Below are 21817 nucleotides of genomic sequence, written 5' to 3' on the forward strand. Positions count from 1 at the left end.
CCGTGAGGTCCTGCAGTTTGTGGTTGCGTTCAGTTATTCCCAACAAGGTCGAGAAATAAATGATAAAAGGAAGACTCAACTAATAGAAATACTGATATTTCAACTTGCAGAGCAGCCGATTCCTTTGATTTGTTGCCATTTCTTGGTATGTATGTATTTTAGATCATAGTGCACAGATTCTTTACCATAAAGTGTACAACAATTGAATTTATTGCGTACTACTTATGTTTGCTTACTAAATTTATCTTGTTGATCCCTCAGCTCTACACCAAACTGGCTCATTGGCTTTTCTTTTTTTGGCATCAACAGAACTAAATGTGCTACTAAATCCTTGGGACTTCAAAGCTGTTTTTCTCTGCTCTCTTGCCAGGGTCACCACAGATAGCCAACTCCTATCTGCCTCCCCAGGCAAGACTTAGAACTTTTGCTGTTGGTTTGTGGTTAGAGTTCAAACTTGGCTTCAACATTCAGCCAGCGAGCAGCAGCAGCAGCAGCAGAGGCAACAACGATACACACATGAGAGCCGAAGCAGAGAGAAAAATATGAAAAAGATATATATTGGCAAAACTGCCCTCAAAACCCAGAGAAATGGTTGCAAACATCAGAAAAGAAGGTAAGATAAGTCAGTCTCATTGAGGAATTCATTTCATTAGTTTTGACAAATGGAAGCGGATTCTCACTGGGAGGTCATGACCATTAAAAAGCCATTAAAACATAATGTGGCATGCATTCATTTTCACCATTTATCTTCATACATCCTCATCATGTATCAGCTGACACGCACAGTATTTTTACAACATCAGTCTTACACACCTGGATGCCAAATGTAATGCCCTAAAGAAATCAATGGCTGCTTTCTCAGACTTAATTAATCTAGCAATACTTGCTGATAAGAGCCAAGAGCAATTTTCACATGCACATGCACTTAGAATAGCTCCCTGGCTTTTTGCCATGTGATTTTACAACATCACTTGCAGCTGTTAGACCGCAGAAACGTTGTAAAGATTTTGTCTTGTTGTAGCACCACACAGGCTTGGTGTGTTGAAGCTGCAGGCCTCAGCGTTGTGGATGAATTAACTAAACTAATCTATGACACTGTTTTTGACCGGTGCTGTTTCCAAACCTGGCGGCCGCATTTCAGCAGTCACCGCTCCTTCCCAACTCCTCCAAATATTTTAGTTTTACATACAAGCAAGAAACCTCTTACTTAAGTGACTAAGTTGCCATCTAGGGGAGAATGTACTGCCATGAATCAGACAGTGAGATTAACGTAGCATAGAGTCTGGCTTTCACCAGACCACAAATCTGCTTCCACCGTTTGTACAGTCTAGTAAAGCAACTTCTTAGTTTAAACACTAAAATGTGTACAAGATGTCATTTTATTTCAATTGCCAACTCTGCTCTGCTCCCCGTCTTTGCTAACAAATAGTTGCAGTTTCACCCCACAAAACTCCAAAGTAATGCTTAACATGTATGTCCTAGTTCACATTATATAAGTGAGATGCGCAGCTGGTCTCAGGCTGTGCTGTTCTTTTTCAGAAAACAAGCTAACCATCTCGAGCTCTGTGCCTGATGCACAAATATAACAAGAAAGTGAATCCCAAATCTAAATCTGTATGTTGAATGAAGGGATGATAAGACTGTTGAGAAATTTCTCACTACACTCTCATTAAGAACTCAGAGAGGCCTGTTTTTCAAAATGTTCCTCATTATTTTCATCAACAATATGTGTTGTTTAAAGAATCAGAGCTTCATCTGCTTGTCTAGTATCAGGGTCTATATCTATGGGCTTTTTTTTCCTCCGCTGCAGATACTGGTGAAGCTTACAGCTTGACCTGAAACCAACCACTGAAACATTAAGCTTCCTCCATTGGACATGGAGCCTATGAGTCCTTCTTTGGTCACCATTCTATCCTCCTTTAGTGTCAGCTTCTTATTTGAGGCTCTGCCGAGGTGAACTTGGAGGAGCACCTGCTGGATGCCGAGAGCCGAGTCGTCAAACATCTGTGAGCCGCGTTTCCATCAGTCTGGCAAAACGCTAAATCCCTCAGAGCGCGCACACACAGCCCCTGCTGCCCATCTCTAGCCTTTCATTACCACATCCATTCCCTCAGTCAAGCCTGTTGGTGTGATTTCATCCCGTGCACTAAAACCTGCATCAAAAACACGGCCGAAATATTGATCCCTACCTGGTGTGATGTTATTTTTCATGGTGATGGAGTTGGCCTCTCTCTCTCACGCCCATTTCATGCTTTCTTTCAGCTCTTCCAACCCTCTTTTAAACCTCATTCACACACAAAGCCATTCTGTATTTCCACCTCTTCTTCTGTGAATCATCCGTGGTCTGTGTCTGGGGGCAACAACCCCCTGCTTTTCTTTCAGAGAACCAAGAAGGGTTGTGTGTAAGGGAATTCACACCACACATTCTACACCAATGGGAGCTCCTTCCTGCGCCTCTCCTTCCGTGTGAATGGGAAATGATTAGTATTCCTCTTCCATCCATCTCCTCCTCCCCACTGGTCTCCCTGCCTTCCCCTGCCTGGGAACTGGCTCTCTCCAAACCAAATTACACTCGTGCAACACTTCATCCTTTCCCTCTCTCTCGCACAAACACCTGCACACGTACTTACTCTATTACCCTTTTCTGTTCTTTTGTCTCTCTCTGTCTCTCCCTCTCTTTGTTTGGCTCGATGACTCTAAGAGCTTCTGACGCCAGTGGCTGTCCAGCTTCACCGTGACTGTGTCTGCTCAAATCCTTTACGCTAAACTCTCTCTTTGCTGCCCGCTCAGCTCGTTCCACGACCATAAGGATGACCTCCGTAAGCGCCTCTCCTACACTACCCACAAACTAGAGATGGTGGAAACAGAGTTCGACTCCACTCGGCAGTACCTCGAGACGGAGCTGCGACGGGCCCAGGAGGAGCTGGAGAAATTCACAGAGAAGCTACGCAGGTGTGTGTGCACGTGTGACCCTGTGAGCTGATTGGCTTTTTGTATTGTACATGTGCGTGATTGTGATGTCAATGGTGTGATATTTTCTAATTATTTATGAGAGAATGGGCCTTATTTGCCTAATAATTACGACTGCTATCACACGGGCTTCCTGCCCGTGTGATAGCAGTCATTTCCCCGGGTCCAGGTCACTGCTCTTGTGGTGACCATCTGATGCAGAGTAGCATTTTTGAGTTGGCTCCATGTGCGAAGATTTGATGGCTTTTTCTAAACCCTAACTGTGATCCCTCTGTTTTGTTTGCTTGATCTTAATCTCACCTTGACCATAATCATCCATAATTGCTATCTTTCCCTGACCTTAACCATGTCGCATTTTCAGTTCATAGTAAGCTAAACTCTTAAAGTAAGGTAATTGAATTTACTTTATTCTGAGGTTTTACTGAATGGTTGAGTATCACCCATTTGACGGAAACACCTGCCCGCTGATTGAATAGTGTAAATGAGCATAAATATTCATGTGTTTATGTGTTTATATGTGCAATTTGTATGATAATGGTGACATATACTCAATGAAGAGCTTTATAGTTTGTGGGAGGTTCTGCTGCCCTGTGATCTATAACAAGCCCTTTTGTTATTGAAAACCAATACATTATCATCATAGGGCTCCCTTTCACTGCATAGGATGGAGAGTGATATATATATTCACACTTCAGGGCAAAAAAATAAATTTGGCATTATCTAATAACTTGGGAATCAGTCTTAATGTATTATTTCAACAAGGAGAAGGAGCTGTAGCTTAATAACAAATACATGAGAGGCCCTCCAGCTATTTTCATTTAGCATAATGGTACCTTCAGAGCAAAAAGATTATCTACAAATATTGTAGTCAGACAGAATGAAGCGTTCTATGTGCCCATGGAGAAAATAAATTGGATAAATATTCTGTTTAAATAGAAGTGAAACTTTTCCTTGTAGCTCATCTCTGGCTACAAACTTGGAAAGCAGAAATTATGGAGCACGTTAAGTCTGATCCTCTCAGGCTGTGCACAAATCCCATCTTTTTTTGTTATGATTGCCGGCGCCCAGCCCTCTCCCTAATTTTAACCATCTGAGTGATTGATGGAGCTTGTTGTTGGACAGGAATTGCTGCCTGTGAGACTTGCGCTCAGGAAAGAGCCCCTCTGAAATCAGCACCAGCACTCAGCGCTGCCTCACATAATGGCTGGTTTTGCTCTCTACCAATCAGTGAACCCCTCTTCCGTTGCCATTTATTATTTACACCCCTTGCTTACCTTCTTAAAGCTCTTTCAGCTCTTTGTTTTATGATTTGTTTTCTGGTTTTGGCTCCATTTCCCACCCTCTCCATGTCAGTCTGGCTAATGGAGTCATAAATGCTGATTTATGAACCTGCTCTAAGGCATAGGAGTTAATGTGACATGATAAAAATACCAAGAACAAGTTAACAAGTAGGCAGTCCCTAATGTACTGTAAGTCAACCAAAGAGCAGCAGTGGCTGCTTAAATCAAAGCGAAATTCACAATTCATTGTCAAGAGGTACAAAAGCAAGACAGAATCAGTGACGTGCGCCTTCACCGTTTCTGTCAGAGGTTATGTGGAGATTGTTCAGGGTTACAGTCAGTAACGGTCAAATCAACACATCATCACATCAAAGCATCATATGTTGTGATTTGATTTATTTTTTATTTTTTTGGGGGGATACAGCACAACTCTTTTCTTTTCTGCCCTTTTAGGATTCAGAGTAGCTATGCAGCTCTACAGAGGATCAACCAGGATTTGGAGGACAAGATGCACAGGACGGTAAGAGATGTCTGCTGAGGTGTTAGCGGCTCTAAATTCACATTACTAAAAGTAATATATTAGCATCAAAGCCAAACACTATCTATAGTGTTATCCGGTCCAAAAGCATATCCTGCTCTGCAAAGAGATGTTGCTGCAAAACATCAAAAACAACCTTGATTATGTCCAGAGATGGCTTTCTCTGGCAGAGAGAAAATATTGAGAACAGACCAGATTTTAGGTTGAAATAGATAAAATATGGAATTTTTCAGCTGAATCCTTTGCATATGTGCATTCCCACACTTTTTATATCACAAAGTGTTAAAAATAAAATTTTCTGATAATACCTTTTTGTTTTACTTTGAATTCAGCGCAAATTATCTTACAACTTAATTTATTTACTTGCAATGGTTTACCTGTGGTGCTTTTTTTGTGTGTTTTTACAAAAGTAAACATGTCACTGCTTCCTCCACCGCAGATGACAGATCTACATGAATGTAGTTTCAGCTTCTCAAGCCTTCAGTTTTCTGATGCTGTGGTTTTTTCCAGCGATATTAGCAAGAAGTGCAGAGTCCTAATGGTTTCTGCAAGTGGCACAGAGTTCTCAGTAAGACTTATAATAGATGTAAGGAGGTGTTTGGGATCTGTGAACCTATGGACACACACACACACGCACACACATTGCACTAAACAGCTTGTGACCCAAAACTTGACCTCAGCAACATAAAGTCATGTAGTTACTAGGAAACCATTACTTACAGTTTTGCTTTTGTATAAAGCTCTTTCTCTTTTCCTCTAAAATTGCACTTGCTGTTAAACAAGGACAGCCAAGAAAAAGTTGTTGTCTTGGCAGCAACACATCGCTGAGCTTCACACGTTGTACTGTAAACAATTTATCATGTTTTCAGTTCAAGCAGCTTGAAAAGATGATACTAATGTTCTTTGGTGCAAAGTTAGAGATAGTCAAAGGATTTTTACCCTGTTAAAGGAACCATGTACATTTTATCTTTAAAACTCTGTGATTTGCTGAATAGTTTGATGGCAGTATGCTTACGTTATGTTCCTTAAGTCTTTTCTGGTTCAGTCAGCATAAACCCCAACATTGATATCTGCTGTTATTAGAACAGGAAGCCAGGAAGCCAATCAGAGGTGTGAACTAGAGCTGTAGCAAGTTTCCAAAATCACCCAGTTTGCCAGGAAAAACATTTGAAATTATGCTCTCAACAGATTTCTACAAGGCATAACTTTTCTCACCAGCTTGCTATTATCAGTATATCAGTCAAGCAAAATCTTAAGGTGATAGGACATTTCCTACAAAATGATCCTAGGGAGAGTTTATGTAAGCTTTCCACTTTTCCTCTTAGAAATGATTATAATAGATATTATAGACAAATCTTTGTAAGTGGTTAGACCAACACAACAAATATGAAAGAACCTGTTCTCATATAACACCCTTTTAGCAACTTTAGAACGAATCAGCCTCATTATGGTTAGGTTTAGTTGTTCACAACACTAAGGTTGGGATATTGAATGCAACACGGTAGCTTTATGAGTGAAACATGCAATCGGGCTTCTGTTTCTATAGTGCACCATTAAAGCCCTGGTCCTTGGTACCAAAGCCATGCATGAGCATAATATCTAGGATTCATTCTCTACCACAGTTCCTCATCTTTTGATTAAACTAGGGGTGTTTTGTTAAACGTACCAGCTGCCGGTCACAAACAAAAGCACTGCATGTATCCACTTTATAACTCTTTCACCCTGGAGGTACACAATACAGACACACAAAAAAGTGTTGAGTGTGATTTGATCACCACCCGCATATTCAAACATAATTTAATTATTGCATTGTGTGGAGCATTAGGAGCCATGCTGAGAGGCCTTGCCCTCTGTTGAAAGGGAAGAAGCTGGAAAAATGCCAGACTGGCATTTAAAGCTGAGAGGCTGAATATCAATATACACTTAAGTTTCAGACCCTCAGATGCAGTAATGACATGGTGATAAATGATGGTGTCATACATACTGCAACATTTAAGAATGAGTGTGACTTATATTCTCTGCTCTCTCTCATCCCCTGTCTCTTTTCTAAGAAATGAGAAATCTGCTATAATCTATTTGAACACACCTATTTAGCAGCAAAACTACTCTCATCCCTCTCAAAGCAATTACATCATCAAAGACAGGGAGCGCAATCAATGTCTAAAGTAATTGGTCTTTTCTGCAATGCAACCCTGTTAGAAAACGATTATAGCTAACTGCTGTTTTGGTCACCTCAGCAGCAGCTGTCCAATCACTTCAGGTTGAGAGGTTCCCAGAGAGTTTTCCCCAAGTTCAGCCTCAGATTTACCTCTCATCAGGCAGAAACAGAGCAGAAGATGAAGCGGCTCTACAGCAGGGTCCATCCTTATGACTTACACTGTCTTGATTAAAGTGGACCGTAATCTCATCAGAAGTTTGATCCACAGGGCTTGTCTGCCCGGGACATACACACTGATGGAATCAGACTCTGTCAAGTTATTAGGACACCACCAGTCAGTTGACTAGCATATTGACCCATGATGAGCTAAATAGTGAGACAAAAATGCATTTCTTTTGGCAGGAGGTTTTCTGTTTGATTGCTTTCATGATCATTTCTATTAAAAACTGCAAAAGCATTAAAGTTGTAACTAAAGTAATAATTGGAATATTGATTGACAGCAGCCTGTCTCAGTTGACTGCCTGTCAGTGATGTAATATCTTATTTGCAAATTGTCTTTTAAAGCATTTTTTATGATATATTTTTTTTTTACTTTTCATCATTTGAACTACAGTGTTTATGCTACTTTACACTCTCAGACTGTCCTTGTCTGCCAAACACCATCTGTGAAGCATTTATTTTAGCATGAAACTGCTTTATACCGTCTTTCTACCCGTGTTAATCCCCTGGTCCAGCTGTTATGCAGGGGAGGAGATCTCTGTGGATAATTTGACTGCTTGCTAAAACTGATGGTCACATGATCCCGCACTACTTCACAGGGTCACCAGAAAGCGTCTTTTGGTTTGATTGACAGACACATAGCAGCAAAAGTTTCAAGTTAAAGTTTCTAAAGTCTGTTTCTGCCAGTTGCTTTGCCACCTGATAGTGATGAAACAACTCTGGAAAGACGCCGCTCTTGGCAGTTATTCACCAAGAAATAGTTCCAGCAGGTTAACCACCAACTTACCAGATAAAAAAATGTAGCAGCACATTTGCAAGAATGATGTTCATATTCCCCACGACCCGACCCCGGATAAGCGGATGAAGATGGATATTGATGGATTTCACAGCTCACACGGTGCTGGCAATGATGTGTTCATTATCTTCTAACTTCATGTGGAAGTCAGGGATCAGCTGAAGATGTTGCTAGGCTAGGAATGCTGCAAAAATATTTGTTGTAAATTTGTCTTTTACTGGAATATAAGACAACGTTTTTAGTCGCGGGGCAAACAAATGTCTTACATTTCAAAGTCAAAAACATATTTGTCTTGCTTCAGTCAGTGCATGCATGCTCATAATCCACATTTTACTTAAAGAGAAATGTTGAAAAATAACATATATCCAGTCTGATTAGTAATCAGTTGATGCCCCCAAAAGATATCACCAGGAGTCATTTGTTCGCAGAAGCTACAGTGAATGGCTGTTTTGATTTGTGGCAGATTTTCTGGCTGGATTTTTCTGCATGCTGGTGGCGCAGTGAGGCATGAAAATTGTGATAAGTCAACTCTGACATGAAACACAGCACAGTATGTTCAGATGAAAGCCATTTACAACAGCCTCCCTCTTCCAGCGTTTCCAGACCATGATTTGATATGTTCAAATGTAAACCTTCTTGCGTCGCCGTACTACTAGCAGACTGAGAGACCGCAGCGTGCGCCCTCCTACATTAGAATCACACATCAGTGTATTCTAGTCGTGAAACTGGCAGCTTTTCAAATTGGAGCAACTCAATCTTCATGGCTAGAGACAGTATGGAATTTTCCATTAATTAATTTATTTTATTTTTTCAGGGGGGAGGCAGGCCTCATTGGGATTGCCATTTCTTTTGATGTCATGTCATGCAATGGCGTTTTGAGAGGAGTTGGGGGGGGGGGTTGGGTTATGTTCCTTTGTAGAAGACAGCTCAGGCAGGTAAGCGACAAAGGCAGCTCCAATCAAATCAGACACGTCATTAAAAGTTCTGAGAGGCCTGAGCTGGCAAGGTCAACTGAAAAGGCGACAAATAAAACAATTTCATAAAGAGCAAGTGAAGAGATTAGCGCCTGGGAGGAGTGACAGTTGCACATTGTGATGACATTGGAGTAGCTGCAGTCATTGTGAATCTGATCTGTAGATAAACTGTGCTGCAGAGGAAGCTGCACTGATGGAATTATACATTATCTGTCTATACAAATAACTAAATCACTGTGCTGAAGCATGTTTTGGCAGTGAATGTGTTGGCTTAGTTATAGTGTCTTTTGAGAATTTTCAGTGAGTTCAGATGAATCTTTATCCACCCACTGAGACGGTGCTCATTCAAGCAGTAAAGACATATTTGCATACAATTGTTAGTCAGTTGGCCTTTTTGTGTTGGGTTCCTAAATTACACCCTGCTTACCTGAAAGACTGAGAACTCTAATGTCTAATTGTTAGGTATCCAGATAATTCATCTAAAGCATTCACCTGTTCTTTTAAGAAGATGCTCATATTCCAGTTATTCAGGGACGGAGCTGTCCGTGGTGCTGGAAACTACTATTTTTACCCCCATAAGTCTCTTTGGCCGGGCCTCCTTCATGTGGCTAAACAGTTATTTGTGATTGCCTTGAGCAAATTTGAGCTAATCCCCAATATCTGATCTAGAGCATATTTCACAAAACTATAAAAAATAAATAACATAAAATAAAGTCAGCTAAAAGAAGCAGAAGAGGAACATTGGGACGTTCCTGTAGTTTTTTGGAGGAAATATGCTGCTTCAGTTCAGAACTGACTATTGGTTGAAAATAAGCTATTTTAAAACCCTTGATGGACGTTTGTGTTTATGTTTCATGTTCTATAGACTAAAATCATTCCCCAATTGAAGGATAAATCAATAAGATAATCAATAATGAAATATCACTGGCTGTGTGGTTCCCCCGGCTCTTGGAATGCACTTCATTTCTATCCAGATAAACAAATCTATTGCCTGTCATAGGCTATCTGAGTTGTTTATGCTTATTTGTGAACCACAGGCTCAGTCTAATCTCTGGGGCTTCTGACTGGTTCTTTCTTAGCCAAGTGTCTGTGTAATAATATCATTATCATTTGATCCAGGATCAATGCATTTTAGCATTTTATTTTAATTGTTTTTGGAGCTGATATTGAAATGCAAGAAGAAGGAAACGTCAGAGGGAGCAGTTTGGATATAAACAGAGTATTCATGGAAACCTGACACAAGAGAAGCATTAATTGTTGTTTTGAAACTTCTGTATCAAAAAGAATAGCCAAAAGTAAATAATGGCTTCTTCATCTGTGGTGACCTGTGTGAAAGGTGGTCAATAATGTGTTACTCTGTGAAAGCGTACCAGTCTGTATGTGTTGAGCAGCTATAAGGGCTGTCTGCAGCGCACTAATTAGTGTCATTATCACAATAGATGTTAATTAGAACGATTTTGTAAAATGTGACAATCACACGCAGGAAAGCTACAGAACAGTGAAACCAGGGCAGATGTAAATGAACATAATTATTAACTGCTGAAAAATGAGACGTTAACCCTTAATCCCAAAAAATCTGTGTTTCTCACCCAAATGAACAAACAACAACAAGAAAACATTCATATGTCACATTCAACCATCGATTTCCATTCTGTACATTTAGTGCCCACCAATTCATTTAATATGGTCAGTTATTTTGAGTCAAAACGTAAGTAAACAATAATTCAGATGGTTTATTGTTGAAGAAAACAAATAAACTATGAAGAGATAAAAACAACAATGAAGCATTAATAAGCATTTTGTGTGTAGCCAATTCCCGACATAGCTTATTCCTCTGTGCCACAAAGCTCCATTGCTGTCCATAAACTATTATCAACACATTATTGAGCTCCAGTATTGCACTGAGTGGAACGTCCCTTCGTAATAATGAACACGGGCAGTGTAGTTTATTTTGAATCCCACGCTCAATAGAGCAACAATTGTTTGATAAGCTGCGGTCAAATGTAGTCCCAGAAAACATGTAGCCTTTATTCCTTTCTTAGTAACTGACTACAACAACGCCCTGCTGATTTTGGAGGATATGGAGCCATTGTAAAGTATAACTATATGTTTATGGCCTATTTTTAAACACTTACATCTTGAGAACCAAGATGTAAGTGTTTTTACATTTCTCTGCAAAAAGAGACAAGTTGTATATTGAGTTGCTTTGCTTTCTATTCTCCCCTGTAAGGTGACCTTGAGAGCCTTAAAAGGCGCCAGTTTCAATAAAAAGGTACTATTATGAAAATATCAGGGAAACAACAGTGTTATCTTGAAAGGCTTTGCAGCAAACGGAGACTATTTTAAGTCCATTTTAGCTCAGTTTTTCTTTTCAAGCTTTGTGGTTTCCCGAGTAAGTCTGTGTTCACACCTGCAACATTTACTGTAAGAAAGAAAAAGCTTATTTATGTGAAAGTTGGCGTTGATCGGATTTATGCTTTTCCAGTTCATGAACTGAGGCGTGATGGCTGCTGGAGAGATAAAACTAAACGAAAGTGAGGCCCTGGATCTGGCCTTTCATCCTTTTCTTTCTGTCAGTCAAAAAATGAGGATTTAAGGCATATTTACTGTAAAAAACATCACAAGCCCTGCACAGAAAGTCGATATGGACAGTAATCACTCTGTCTGCTGGATATTGTTTCTCACCCGCACTGTGTCCACTGCTCAACTATTTGAGGGCCCCTCGACTGTTGTAATCGTTGTGTAGTTTTAGAATAAGCTTTCCTCAGGGGGGTCATTAGCTGTGCTGTCTTGATTTGAAAATAGCTTTTAATGAGGTTTGAAAATCCAATTTGTTTCCTTTCTCCTTACTCCCTTCGCCCAAAATAAACCCGTATTGAACTGGAGAGAAATGTTCTGCTCTCGTCTTTGAACCGAGCCCACAGTAAGTGTACCTCATAGGATTCAGCCTTCGTTTGTTGTCCAGAAGCAGAATAAAAGAAAGCTTTTTCACTTTGTTATTCTGCTCTCACTTCAACAATCATCCTGGTCAATGGTCAATAATTGAAGCAAGCTCTTTTTATTTATTTTTTTTGTAATTGTTTGTTCTATGAATTTCTTACTGACTCAGTCCTTGTTAGCTCAGACGGGATTTAAATGTGTGTTAACTGGTCAGTCACTAGAAGATGTATTACACAAATCGCAGCAACTCATGAGAAACAATATCCCTCCTCCACCTCAATCGGGTCAGTCTCCTTATATGTGATAGTGAACATTTGCATATAAATTTTCCTTGATGCTGTTTATGTGTGGCACTAACTGATAAAACATCTTGATGAGAGCCTGTGTATCCGACTAAGTGTGACAAGAGGAGATAGCCAAAGTCAGTGTACTCGGCTGTAATTCCTCCACCGGATCATAACACTGTAATTAAAATGACACCACTGTTCTCTAAAATGTAGCACATGATCCTGCTCATCATCATCTTCTACCGCTTTATCTGTTTCCAGTTCACAATCCCAGCTCACACTGGGTGAGTGTGGGGTCCAGCCTGGACAGGTCACCAGCCCATCACAGGGCCAACACACAGAGACAGACAGAGACCAACAACCACTCACACTCACACTCAGACCTCCAGACAGTTAACCCAAACATGATGGGCCCCAGGCCTTCTTGGTGCTGGGCAACAGTGCTAACCACTGTGCTGCCATGCTGCCCCCTATTAAGACTTGGCTCTGTTTATATTTAATCCAATAAGTAAAAAAGCGTTGCCACTAATCATGAGTATAGGTAAGGTAGAAGATCCAAGCAAGCAACACTTGTTTGTTTTGTTCCAAATACATTTATATCTTTTAGACATTTGAGGAATCATTTCTGATGGTGATGGGGGTCATGAAGGAAACAGACGCTGGTTGCACTGCTTACTAAATTTAAAGCTGCGCTAATTAATCTTTTTCCATGATATGAACATTTTAGAGCCGCTTTCTGAACATCCTGAATCTTTCTGAAGTTTCTGAAGGTGATGGCAGAAAAAGGAGACATCAGTGCAAGAAACTGCAGCATTTAGCGAAAAGTTGTATTTTTCAGGCACGCTGAATGAAAACGCAGAAGGCGCCATGGCTCTCCTGTTTGTTACTTTCATTTTTTTGATTAATTGGCCTCCGTTTGCACTGTTGTGTATCAGTGTCACTCTGAAATTTTCTTCGAAACTCACTGTTGGCTAATGGGCTAGTGAACATAGTGAAGCATTTAGCTAATTTTCTGGTCATATAAAAAGACATTTATTAGCTTACAATCAAAGACAACTTCATAGGCTGTTTTTTTTTTTTTTTGGCTGCTCCTGTGCAGACATAAATAACTATCACCGTAACACTTTTATACATTGTAACAGCTGAGTGACAAATTTTCTTTGACAAATTGTATGACAAAACACAGAGTTTCATGGCCCAGTGTGGTCATCCACAGAGCTACATGTCTCCACAGCTGATTAATGAGATTAATGAGACCCCAACAGAATTGGATGTGAATATCAATGCTGGTCTATTTCTTAAACTGACATTAATTGCCACCTATTAGATTGGTTCTGCACTCCTGTATTTCAAAACAATCACCCTCATTGAGAGATTAGAAGACAGAAGGGCAGGAGACCAGCCGAGTGCTTGGAAATAAATCATTTGTCAGCTGCTGCTGTGTGATAGTTTTTACAATCACTACTGTGTTTGTGTGTGTGTGTGTGCGCGCAAGTGAAAAGTCAAAGCAATTTCAGAGACAGCTGAACTCATTACTGGCTCCTACAGGCTGGATTTTTAACTGCAGCTCACAATCAATGAGATGCAAATTAATGATTTGAATGATCTCAGACCAAAGTCTAGTTAGTCAAAGTTCTGGGACTTACGGCTCAGTTCCCATGAATCGTAGAAATCGATACATGTGAAATGTAATTTAGTGTGAAATAATTGAGAATTTGATAATCCTTTGAAAATGAGAGGATTTGCTCCAGTAATATACAAACATAATGTTATTTAAAGGAAAGAAGTAATGTTTAACTGTTTCAGTTTGAATCCATTCTTACATAATATTGTAATAATTCCATATTGAGAGCATGACAGTGCTGCAGTATCACCCAGACCCAACCAGCTAAGAGCCACTAAAAACATTATGAACATTATTCTCGTTATCTGTGGACGCACTGCAGAGTGGAAGTCTAATGTTGTGTACAGTACAGTAAAATTACTGCAGTAACTTTCACATACAGTTTAGTCAAAGACAAATGGTGGGCTACCCACTGCGAGTTAAGGTGGGGGAATGATTATCATCTGCTCCATGAAAGTCAGATGTGCTGCAAACCCTTCCAACCAAATCTGAAGACTACTTATTGTCCCTGTAACGTGTTATCTCCTTCAGTTGCTCTGAATGTGGGCAGTTGACAAATGGATGAAGAAATACCAATTTATTCAGATGTTAGTGTCAATGATGTGTTCACCTATTCCATGGCAATCTGTTTATTAGCTTATAAAATATGTTGCTGTATGTATCATTAGCTTGATGTGTGGCAGTAGAAATGTTCAGCCGATATAATGGACGAAAGGTTAGGGCCATCAGGATCATTAGAAACAGTCCTCGGGGCACCGTGAACTGCAGGACAGTCTGGTCAACAGTTGTTGAGATAAATGTGGACGGAGGCAGACCAGCCAGCCAGCAGACATCAGCATCATTAGGCTCAGCTGTTAGTGGCTCTGAAATGTCACTCCAGCGGCGTCATTTTGCATTTCTTTGACAGTAATCACTGAAAATGGAATGACTGTTTCATTTGTCTCTAACCCATCTCACCCCCCCCACTCTATTTCTTCTCTTTCTCTTGCTCCCACAGTAATTGATATGATATGAACTCCGGCAAGTGTAATCTTCTTTTAATTAAGACCTGCCACTGGCTTCAGACAGATTCTAACTTACGACTCTTCCTTTCATTTTTCTTCCCCTCTTCTATCATCTTCTTTTTTTCTATCGCTCCTCCAACTCTGGTTCCCTCATCTTTCTCATGTTATCTCAGTGTTAAACTTATTCCTTCAAAACTGGACCTCTCTTCTCATCCCCTACGCTTTATACTACTCTCATCCTTTGTTTTCTTTTTTTTTTCTTTACAATTTCTCTTCTCCCTTGTTGATTGTCTCCCTGTCACTGCAGTTGCAGCACCATGAAGAGGAGAAGAGAGCCCTCAGCCGGGAGATTATCGTCCTCAACAACCATCTCATGGAGGCAAAGATCACCATTAATAAGCTCAGAGAGGACAATGTGAGTACTCAGGGCGGCATCATGTGAAATGAGCTTTCATTGACATCCCTGACAGGACTGTGCAATATCCTAAAGTCAGGTTTTTGTTGCTCCACAGTATCAGATTCTGTGTGCGTGTGTGAGAGAGATGTTTGGTTGAGAACATGGACAAATTAAATGTAGCCTACAGGCTCTCATTAATCAGTAGGCTGGACATCCAGACCCACAGAGATCTGGATCCAATGGGCAGCAGCTCTGCCGTTAGCATCTAATAGAACAGTCAGCTCACAAGAAGGAAATGACAACTGATGAATGATTTCCTGATGGAAACCTTGTCTGCTGCTCAATAGTCTTATATCCACAGTATTTCCGCAGCATCTGGGAAATCTGTGCTTCAGGGAATTAACTCTGTCCCGCACTGTGTTTTATTGTGATCGTGAAATCAGTGGGCATCCTGAGGGCTGCTGGAGCTGGGCAGAGGGGCACATGGCAATCTGATGTGATTTCTGCTGGGGTCTCCAGGTTAGGTTAGACTTTCTCTCTTTGGTATATGGGGCTTCTGAGCAACGCTGTATTTTGACAATCTCTCCAGATCTGTTCAGACTGATTGGAGTCAAGGTTCATGCAGAGTGTGTGGAGAACTGGGCCATTGTGTTTCCCTGAGTGAGTGAGTGAGTGAGTTGGTTGTTTATTATGATCGATGGAGTGCTGAACGGACCAATCAGATGTAGAGCCTCTGTTTGAAGCCACTCTTAGAATTTTTTTGTTGGCAAATGACTACAAGATGCAAAATGAGCAAAAAGACACAAAATGACAGCAAAGAAACTGCAAACACCCAAAAATAGACTCAAAATTAGAAACACAAAGAAACCACGTGGAGAAAAAAATGCAACATTATGATCACAAAGTGAAATCGGACACATAAAAGCAAAGGCTTTTGTGTGTCTGTCAATTTAAGTCATGCACCTACATAGGAGGAGAGAGAGGAGCGGGAGGCTACATGTCAGGGCCCAGGGGGCCATCGTCTCATTATCTGTCTCTGCATATTAGTTAATAGACTGCATGAACAGCAGGTTTAAATGAAGCCATTACAAGCTTGTCTTGAAAATAAATGTTCCCACCGCAGAGCTGTGGTTCTTTCCTAAAAAAAATATATATCTAAAAAAAAAAACAAAGAACCACTCACGTCACGTTAACAAAGACATCCACAAAATGACGGTGAGTCTGAATGTCTGCTGGCAGCAGAATGAAAAGAAACAAAGTGATTCAGAAAGCAGTCACTGTCAGCTGGTGGAGGGCCTGAAACTGTCAAAGGGAAGGCTTTGATGTTATGGGAATCACTGTCAGGATGAAGCTCCAGTGCAGCAAGAAATGACCTTCATAAGAGGATGGATTTACCAGAGGTGTTAGAGGGAAAGAAATCAGCCAACCACCCACACAAATCATGAACAGTAACCAAACGGAGCATCTGCTGTACCAGTGACCACCCTCACCCTCCTCAGGAAGAAAGCACAGAGAAATGGATAAATCATGCCGGTGGAGATGAGTGAATGCATTGTTGCTCTAATGAAAATGAGCACATTCCAAAGCAAAAGGTTTGACAGTCATGTTAAGGCGAAAAGTACATTTTAACCAGTTGACTTCCTCGAGTTTCTGTGGATGGATCAGCTATTGCTCAGCAGTCGTTTTCCATCATTATGTCATGAAACAAATGCCCACACAAATATATTATTACTACAAACAAACAGTGCACGAAGTCCAATGCCAAGTTTAAACATCAGGCTGCCAAAACATTTTTAAAGTTTGGTGATTTGGTCATATTTGTGCTTCTTCCAGGACTTGTACAGGAAGGACTGCAACCTGGCAGCCCAGCTGCTGCAGTGCTCCAAGTCCCACTACAGAGCACACAAGATGTCTGAGGTGAGCTTCACTGTGCTGCGGCAAGTCTGCACACATTTAAAATCATTTTTTAAACAACTTCACTGACAAAACACTGAATTATTCAATTACTGAATAGTAAGATTGCATTTTTTGGCGTTTTACTTCCTAAACTGCATCAGAGAGCTGGAAATGATGTAAATTTAGCAGCTTTGTCAAGGCTGTAGGGCCAATTAAAGACACTTAGGCTAGGTTAAGTAATGTCAAGGATGTGAAAAAAGAATAAGTTTGAAGAAATGATGCTGGTGCCAATAATTGTGGGAATATAAAGTTGTTCTTTATCAGATTTTTCATTTTAGAAAATCTGTAATGGCCTATATTAGAAATGTTGTGTCACTTCGACCAGGAAATATATGATGAAACTATATATTTAATGGCCAGTTTCAGTACTTTACGGTTTTTGGTAACCAACACTAAAATACATTTTAATCAATGCTCAGGATGTAGTATGGTTCAATATCCAACCCACTGATAGCTTAGCACTTCACCACCACATTTTTATTTCTGGCTTTTGAATAGCCTGTGGAGCTTTTTGTTATGCAATATAGTCAAAAAAAATATGAAACTTCTGTTTTATCTAACATAAGTTTGTTTGTTTTTTTAAAGCAAATAAGGCCACATTTATTTTCACTATGATCTCAGTATCACTGCCAGCCTGACTCTGATCCAGAGTTTAGTCATTAAAACCAAAGTTGTTCTGTATGTAATGAGTGCACTAATGAAACTGAAACGCTCTGAATTATTTCTGTAATGGGAGATTATAAGCTCTCGTGGCTGGTGTCAGTCAGGCTGATGAAGGTCTGCCATCTGAAGTGCCCTCCGTCTGCATGTGAATGAAAGACTAACCTGATGCACGGAAAGTAAAAGTTATACTACACAAAGTACTGTACATTACACATTTGGCATCATTAAACAGAAACAACAAAGAGATAAATTAATGCAGTAAATGCCTGAATTTCACTTGTTAGAACGCTAAAGAGATTAGATTAGATTTGCAGATTTTTAAAAGTCCTTTTTGTGATTTTGTTTCAACCAGGAGAAAGAATAGGGTGCCATTTTACCAAATGATATGTTGCTAAAAGCAAGCCTGGATAATTTGATTGTCCCCATGGACCAGCAGAATGCTGTTAACATACTATTTGCCTTTTCATCAGACAACTGACTCAATCATGCCTTTTACGCAGATATACATATATATTTATGTCTTAAGTGTGCAACAAACCAGCCACCGGTACAAGACCAGGACAAGATGTAGCAGCAAAAATATGAAATCATTCATAGTGTTCTAGAAAAACTCTTTTCAAAGTTTTATTTCACGCACCAGCTCTTGAGAGCTTCACTGGCAGGACTGTGTAGCTTTAGCGTCTTTTGGCTTTCAAACGAGATTTTATTCTGGAAACAATTACTGTGTGCTACTCAGCTCTGTCTGGTACTTGCAACATTTGTCTATTAGAGCGAAAAATTCATTGGCTTGAAATGATAAGATTTTGTTCGTCTCTGGGTGAAATCCAAGAAGCAAAAAAGGGTGAGAAATAAATCTGTCATGTTATCACTGTGAAATGCAAGATGCAACAAATAAGTGACATCATCATACAAAAACATAAAAAAAAAATGTAAACTAAATATTTTGAACCTTGAATTCATTTTCTTCATACACCCTTTATTTGAATGAGCATGTCACGTGGAATATCATTGCAGAATTATGTGACTCTTAATTAAAATGTGCCTCATAGATCAGCTAATGCTGAGCTAGCTTACTCGGAGCACACACTGTATATTATCTTGTGCATCCCGTCACCACCCCAGGATCACCTACTTTCCATCTCTGGTCCCTCTGGGGAAGCAGAGGCTGCTAAAAATAGCCTCAACTTAAAACATGCAGTTTTTCCTTTTTCTTTTTTTTAATGCCGGGGCGAGCTTCTATTTTTTAACAAAGCCAAGCCAGTGTTTTATCTTTTTTTCTATTCCCAGCTGGAGACCCAGAGCACTGGTTTAATTTGAATCTGAGCTGTACTCTGTGGAACTGATGTGTTTGATGGCCAACAGAAGAAGCACTGAGAAAAAAGGGAGAGAGAGGGAATGAGGGCTTTTTGGTTGAGAAGGCAGTGGAGCCAGAAGAAAAAGATGAAATGATAAAGAGAAGGAGAAGAAGGGAGGAACAGCTCCTACTGACCCTGATCAGCTTTAATACACAAACAGGAAGTGTTTTCTCAAACATGCCAATCAATCTGATTAAGCAGCTGTTTGTTAGACAGACAGTGAGAGACTCAGAAATGGTAGAACAGAGTAAACCAGACAACCACTGGAAAGAAGAAATATTCACGTACATCTAAGAAATATTTAAATCAATTTGAGATCTCAGCACGCCATTATGGTATTAATATTCCTATTTCTTTGTATAGAATGACCAATCAGAGATAAATAAACAACAGGAAAAAAACAAAATGAGTTCATTAGAGGGGCTGAGTTGTGTCACGCCTGGACCATACGGACTTTATGAGAATGAGAATCAGTCGGTTTCTGCAGCACAACATAGAATCCTTGTTGAACAATCCTTTGATTATCTTCACTGCAGACACAGAAAGCACAGAATTGAGATATTTTTACATCAAACTGGTTGTATACCCATTTTAGAACTTTATAAGCTGAAGACTGGCTCACTTTGTCACAAGTTCAACAAAACGCACACCTGTGTAGATTTGATTTTGTTTCCCGTCTTCATCAAGCTTGTTTTGTCTCTTTGTTTTCTGTTTTCCAGCTGCCACTGGACTTCCAGGAGCGCATCAGCTCCCACATGGAGAAACATAATCGGGGTAGCGGAGGCACCGTAGCAATCTGCCACTCCAATTACTCAGACGCCGTGCCCACATCCATAATTGCCAAGGTCCTGGAGAAGCCAGAACCAGGAAGCAGTTGCCCAGTAACACGATCGCCAAGCCCACAGCCGCAAGATTCAGACTTTCTCACAGGATCAGGCAGTACTGACCACCTCAACCGGCGGATTTCTTATAAGACGTCTGACCTGTACTGCAGCGATACAGCCCTCTACTGCCCTGAACGATGGCAAGACACAGAACGCAGACAAAGCGTTGACCTACATGGCACCAGCCTGCTTCAACTCCACGCTCAGAACTCCACAGACAGCAACCCAGATGAAGAGGCCTACAACTCTGGAAGTTTCTCCCACCACGAACCTCCGTCGTCCTTCCACCACCACGATGAGTTCTGCACCGGCAGCCTCCCTGCTTCCAGCTCTTACTCCAGCTTCAGCCTTGCCTCAGATGAGAAGGGAGGAATTAGTGGCGGATGTGGGCGCACTGCCAGTAGCACCTTATCCTCCTCCCACCAGGGGCTCTATATGGACTGGCGAGATGGCGGCAGCGGGGAATACGAGCGCAAGAGCATGTCTTCATACGATAAAGACAGCCCAAGCTTCCCTAAGTCCCACAGCACCCAGCACATGGTGACCTCAAGGAGCCCGCAGAAGGGCCCCTCGCCAGCCTACACAAGGACGGCGTCATGCTTCAGTGAGCCTTACCACTCCAGCAGCCCTCGCATGGCGTCTTCTCACAGTATGGGGTCCACAACTGCGCAGGGCCTCGCTCGAGGTGGAGCTCTGGACAGTCGGGGTGATGCCCAGGTCTCTGAAGATGACCTGAGCAGCCGCTGGAGACAGCTGAGTGTGGAAGACGTCAACACCTTTTCATCTTCTTATCGCGAAATGACGGGGCGGGTCTCTCCATACAGCTTCTCTGAGCGCCACTTCGCCATGGGCTCCTCCAATAAGGTCAAGGGGTCTCTCTACAGCAGCTTCCAAGAAGGAGATGATGTCTTCCATAGCCGCATGCTGGACCAGTGCTTTGCTGTGGGTCCCCCTTCCCCCAGCTGCAGCCCCAAGCCCATAGAGCACCGTAAGCAGGAGAACACCTCTGTACTGTATCGAGCCAAGGATGACAGTCAGGACTCAGAGTGCAGTTTGTTCCTCTCAGGTAGCTCTAAAGACAAGGAGAGCAGCGGGGGAGCGACAGCAGCCAGCAGCACCAAGAAGGACTACGTGAATCTGAGCATAGACAGCTCAGCTGAGTCCTTACATCAAAGCTCCCTCGAGGCCTCAAGTCTTCAGCATTACCCGAGCCCCCGGCCAAACATCCGGCCTCGCCCCAGCTCCAGCTCCGCGCTCAGCGTCGGCCCCGCACTCCCAAAGAAGACCTCTCCAAGATACCAAAAATTTGGCAGCACTGGACTAACGAGGAAGGACAGTTTGACCAAGGCACAGCTCTACGGTACACTGCTCAACTGAACGAACAAAGGAGGATTTTTTTTATTTTATGCATGATGACGATGGTGAGTCCTAACTCAGTGTACTGTACTGTATGTCTCCCCGCAGCAAGCGTACCTGGTGTGATGGGACATTGACCTGTTGCTGTTTTATGTATCTCTTAGCCAAGGCACGTTTCATGCAGTCTGCAACACTTTTTCTGTTCTGTCATGATACAGTGTAGCTACCTGGGATCAGCTGTTCACGATGTTTTTGTTGACGTGATGATGATAATAATCAGAGCCACTGGGATAAAACCATAGTCCCTAAGAAATTAAGCACAGACTTATTAATGTACTGTGCTTTTTGCTTTATTTTGGTGTTGAGTACTGTTAGTAAAACCAACAGAAGACCACTGATTTCTGCTTTAATGTATA

The 21817-nt window shown here is 41.2% G+C and overlaps 1 protein-coding gene across 1 annotated transcript; it reads left to right on the forward strand.

Moving 5' to 3' along the window:
- The first annotated feature begins 542 nt into the window (after window positions 1–542).
- Window positions 543–21422, forward strand: begain (brain-enriched guanylate kinase-associated). Its single transcript, XM_029494396.1, has 6 exons — window positions 543–613; window positions 2791–2952; window positions 4704–4770; window positions 15098–15205; window positions 17021–17104; window positions 19881–21422. Exons 1-6 carry the CDS (start codon window positions 543–545, stop codon window positions 21420–21422), a joined length of 2034 nt encoding a protein of 677 aa, XP_029350256.1.
- The last annotated feature ends 395 nt before the right edge of the window (window positions 21423–21817 follow it).

The sequence above is a fragment of the Echeneis naucrates genome, chromosome 22, assembly GCF_900963305.1.
Source record: "Echeneis naucrates chromosome 22, fEcheNa1.1, whole genome shotgun sequence".
Lineage (NCBI taxonomy): Eukaryota > Metazoa > Chordata > Actinopteri > Carangiformes > Echeneidae > Echeneis > Echeneis naucrates.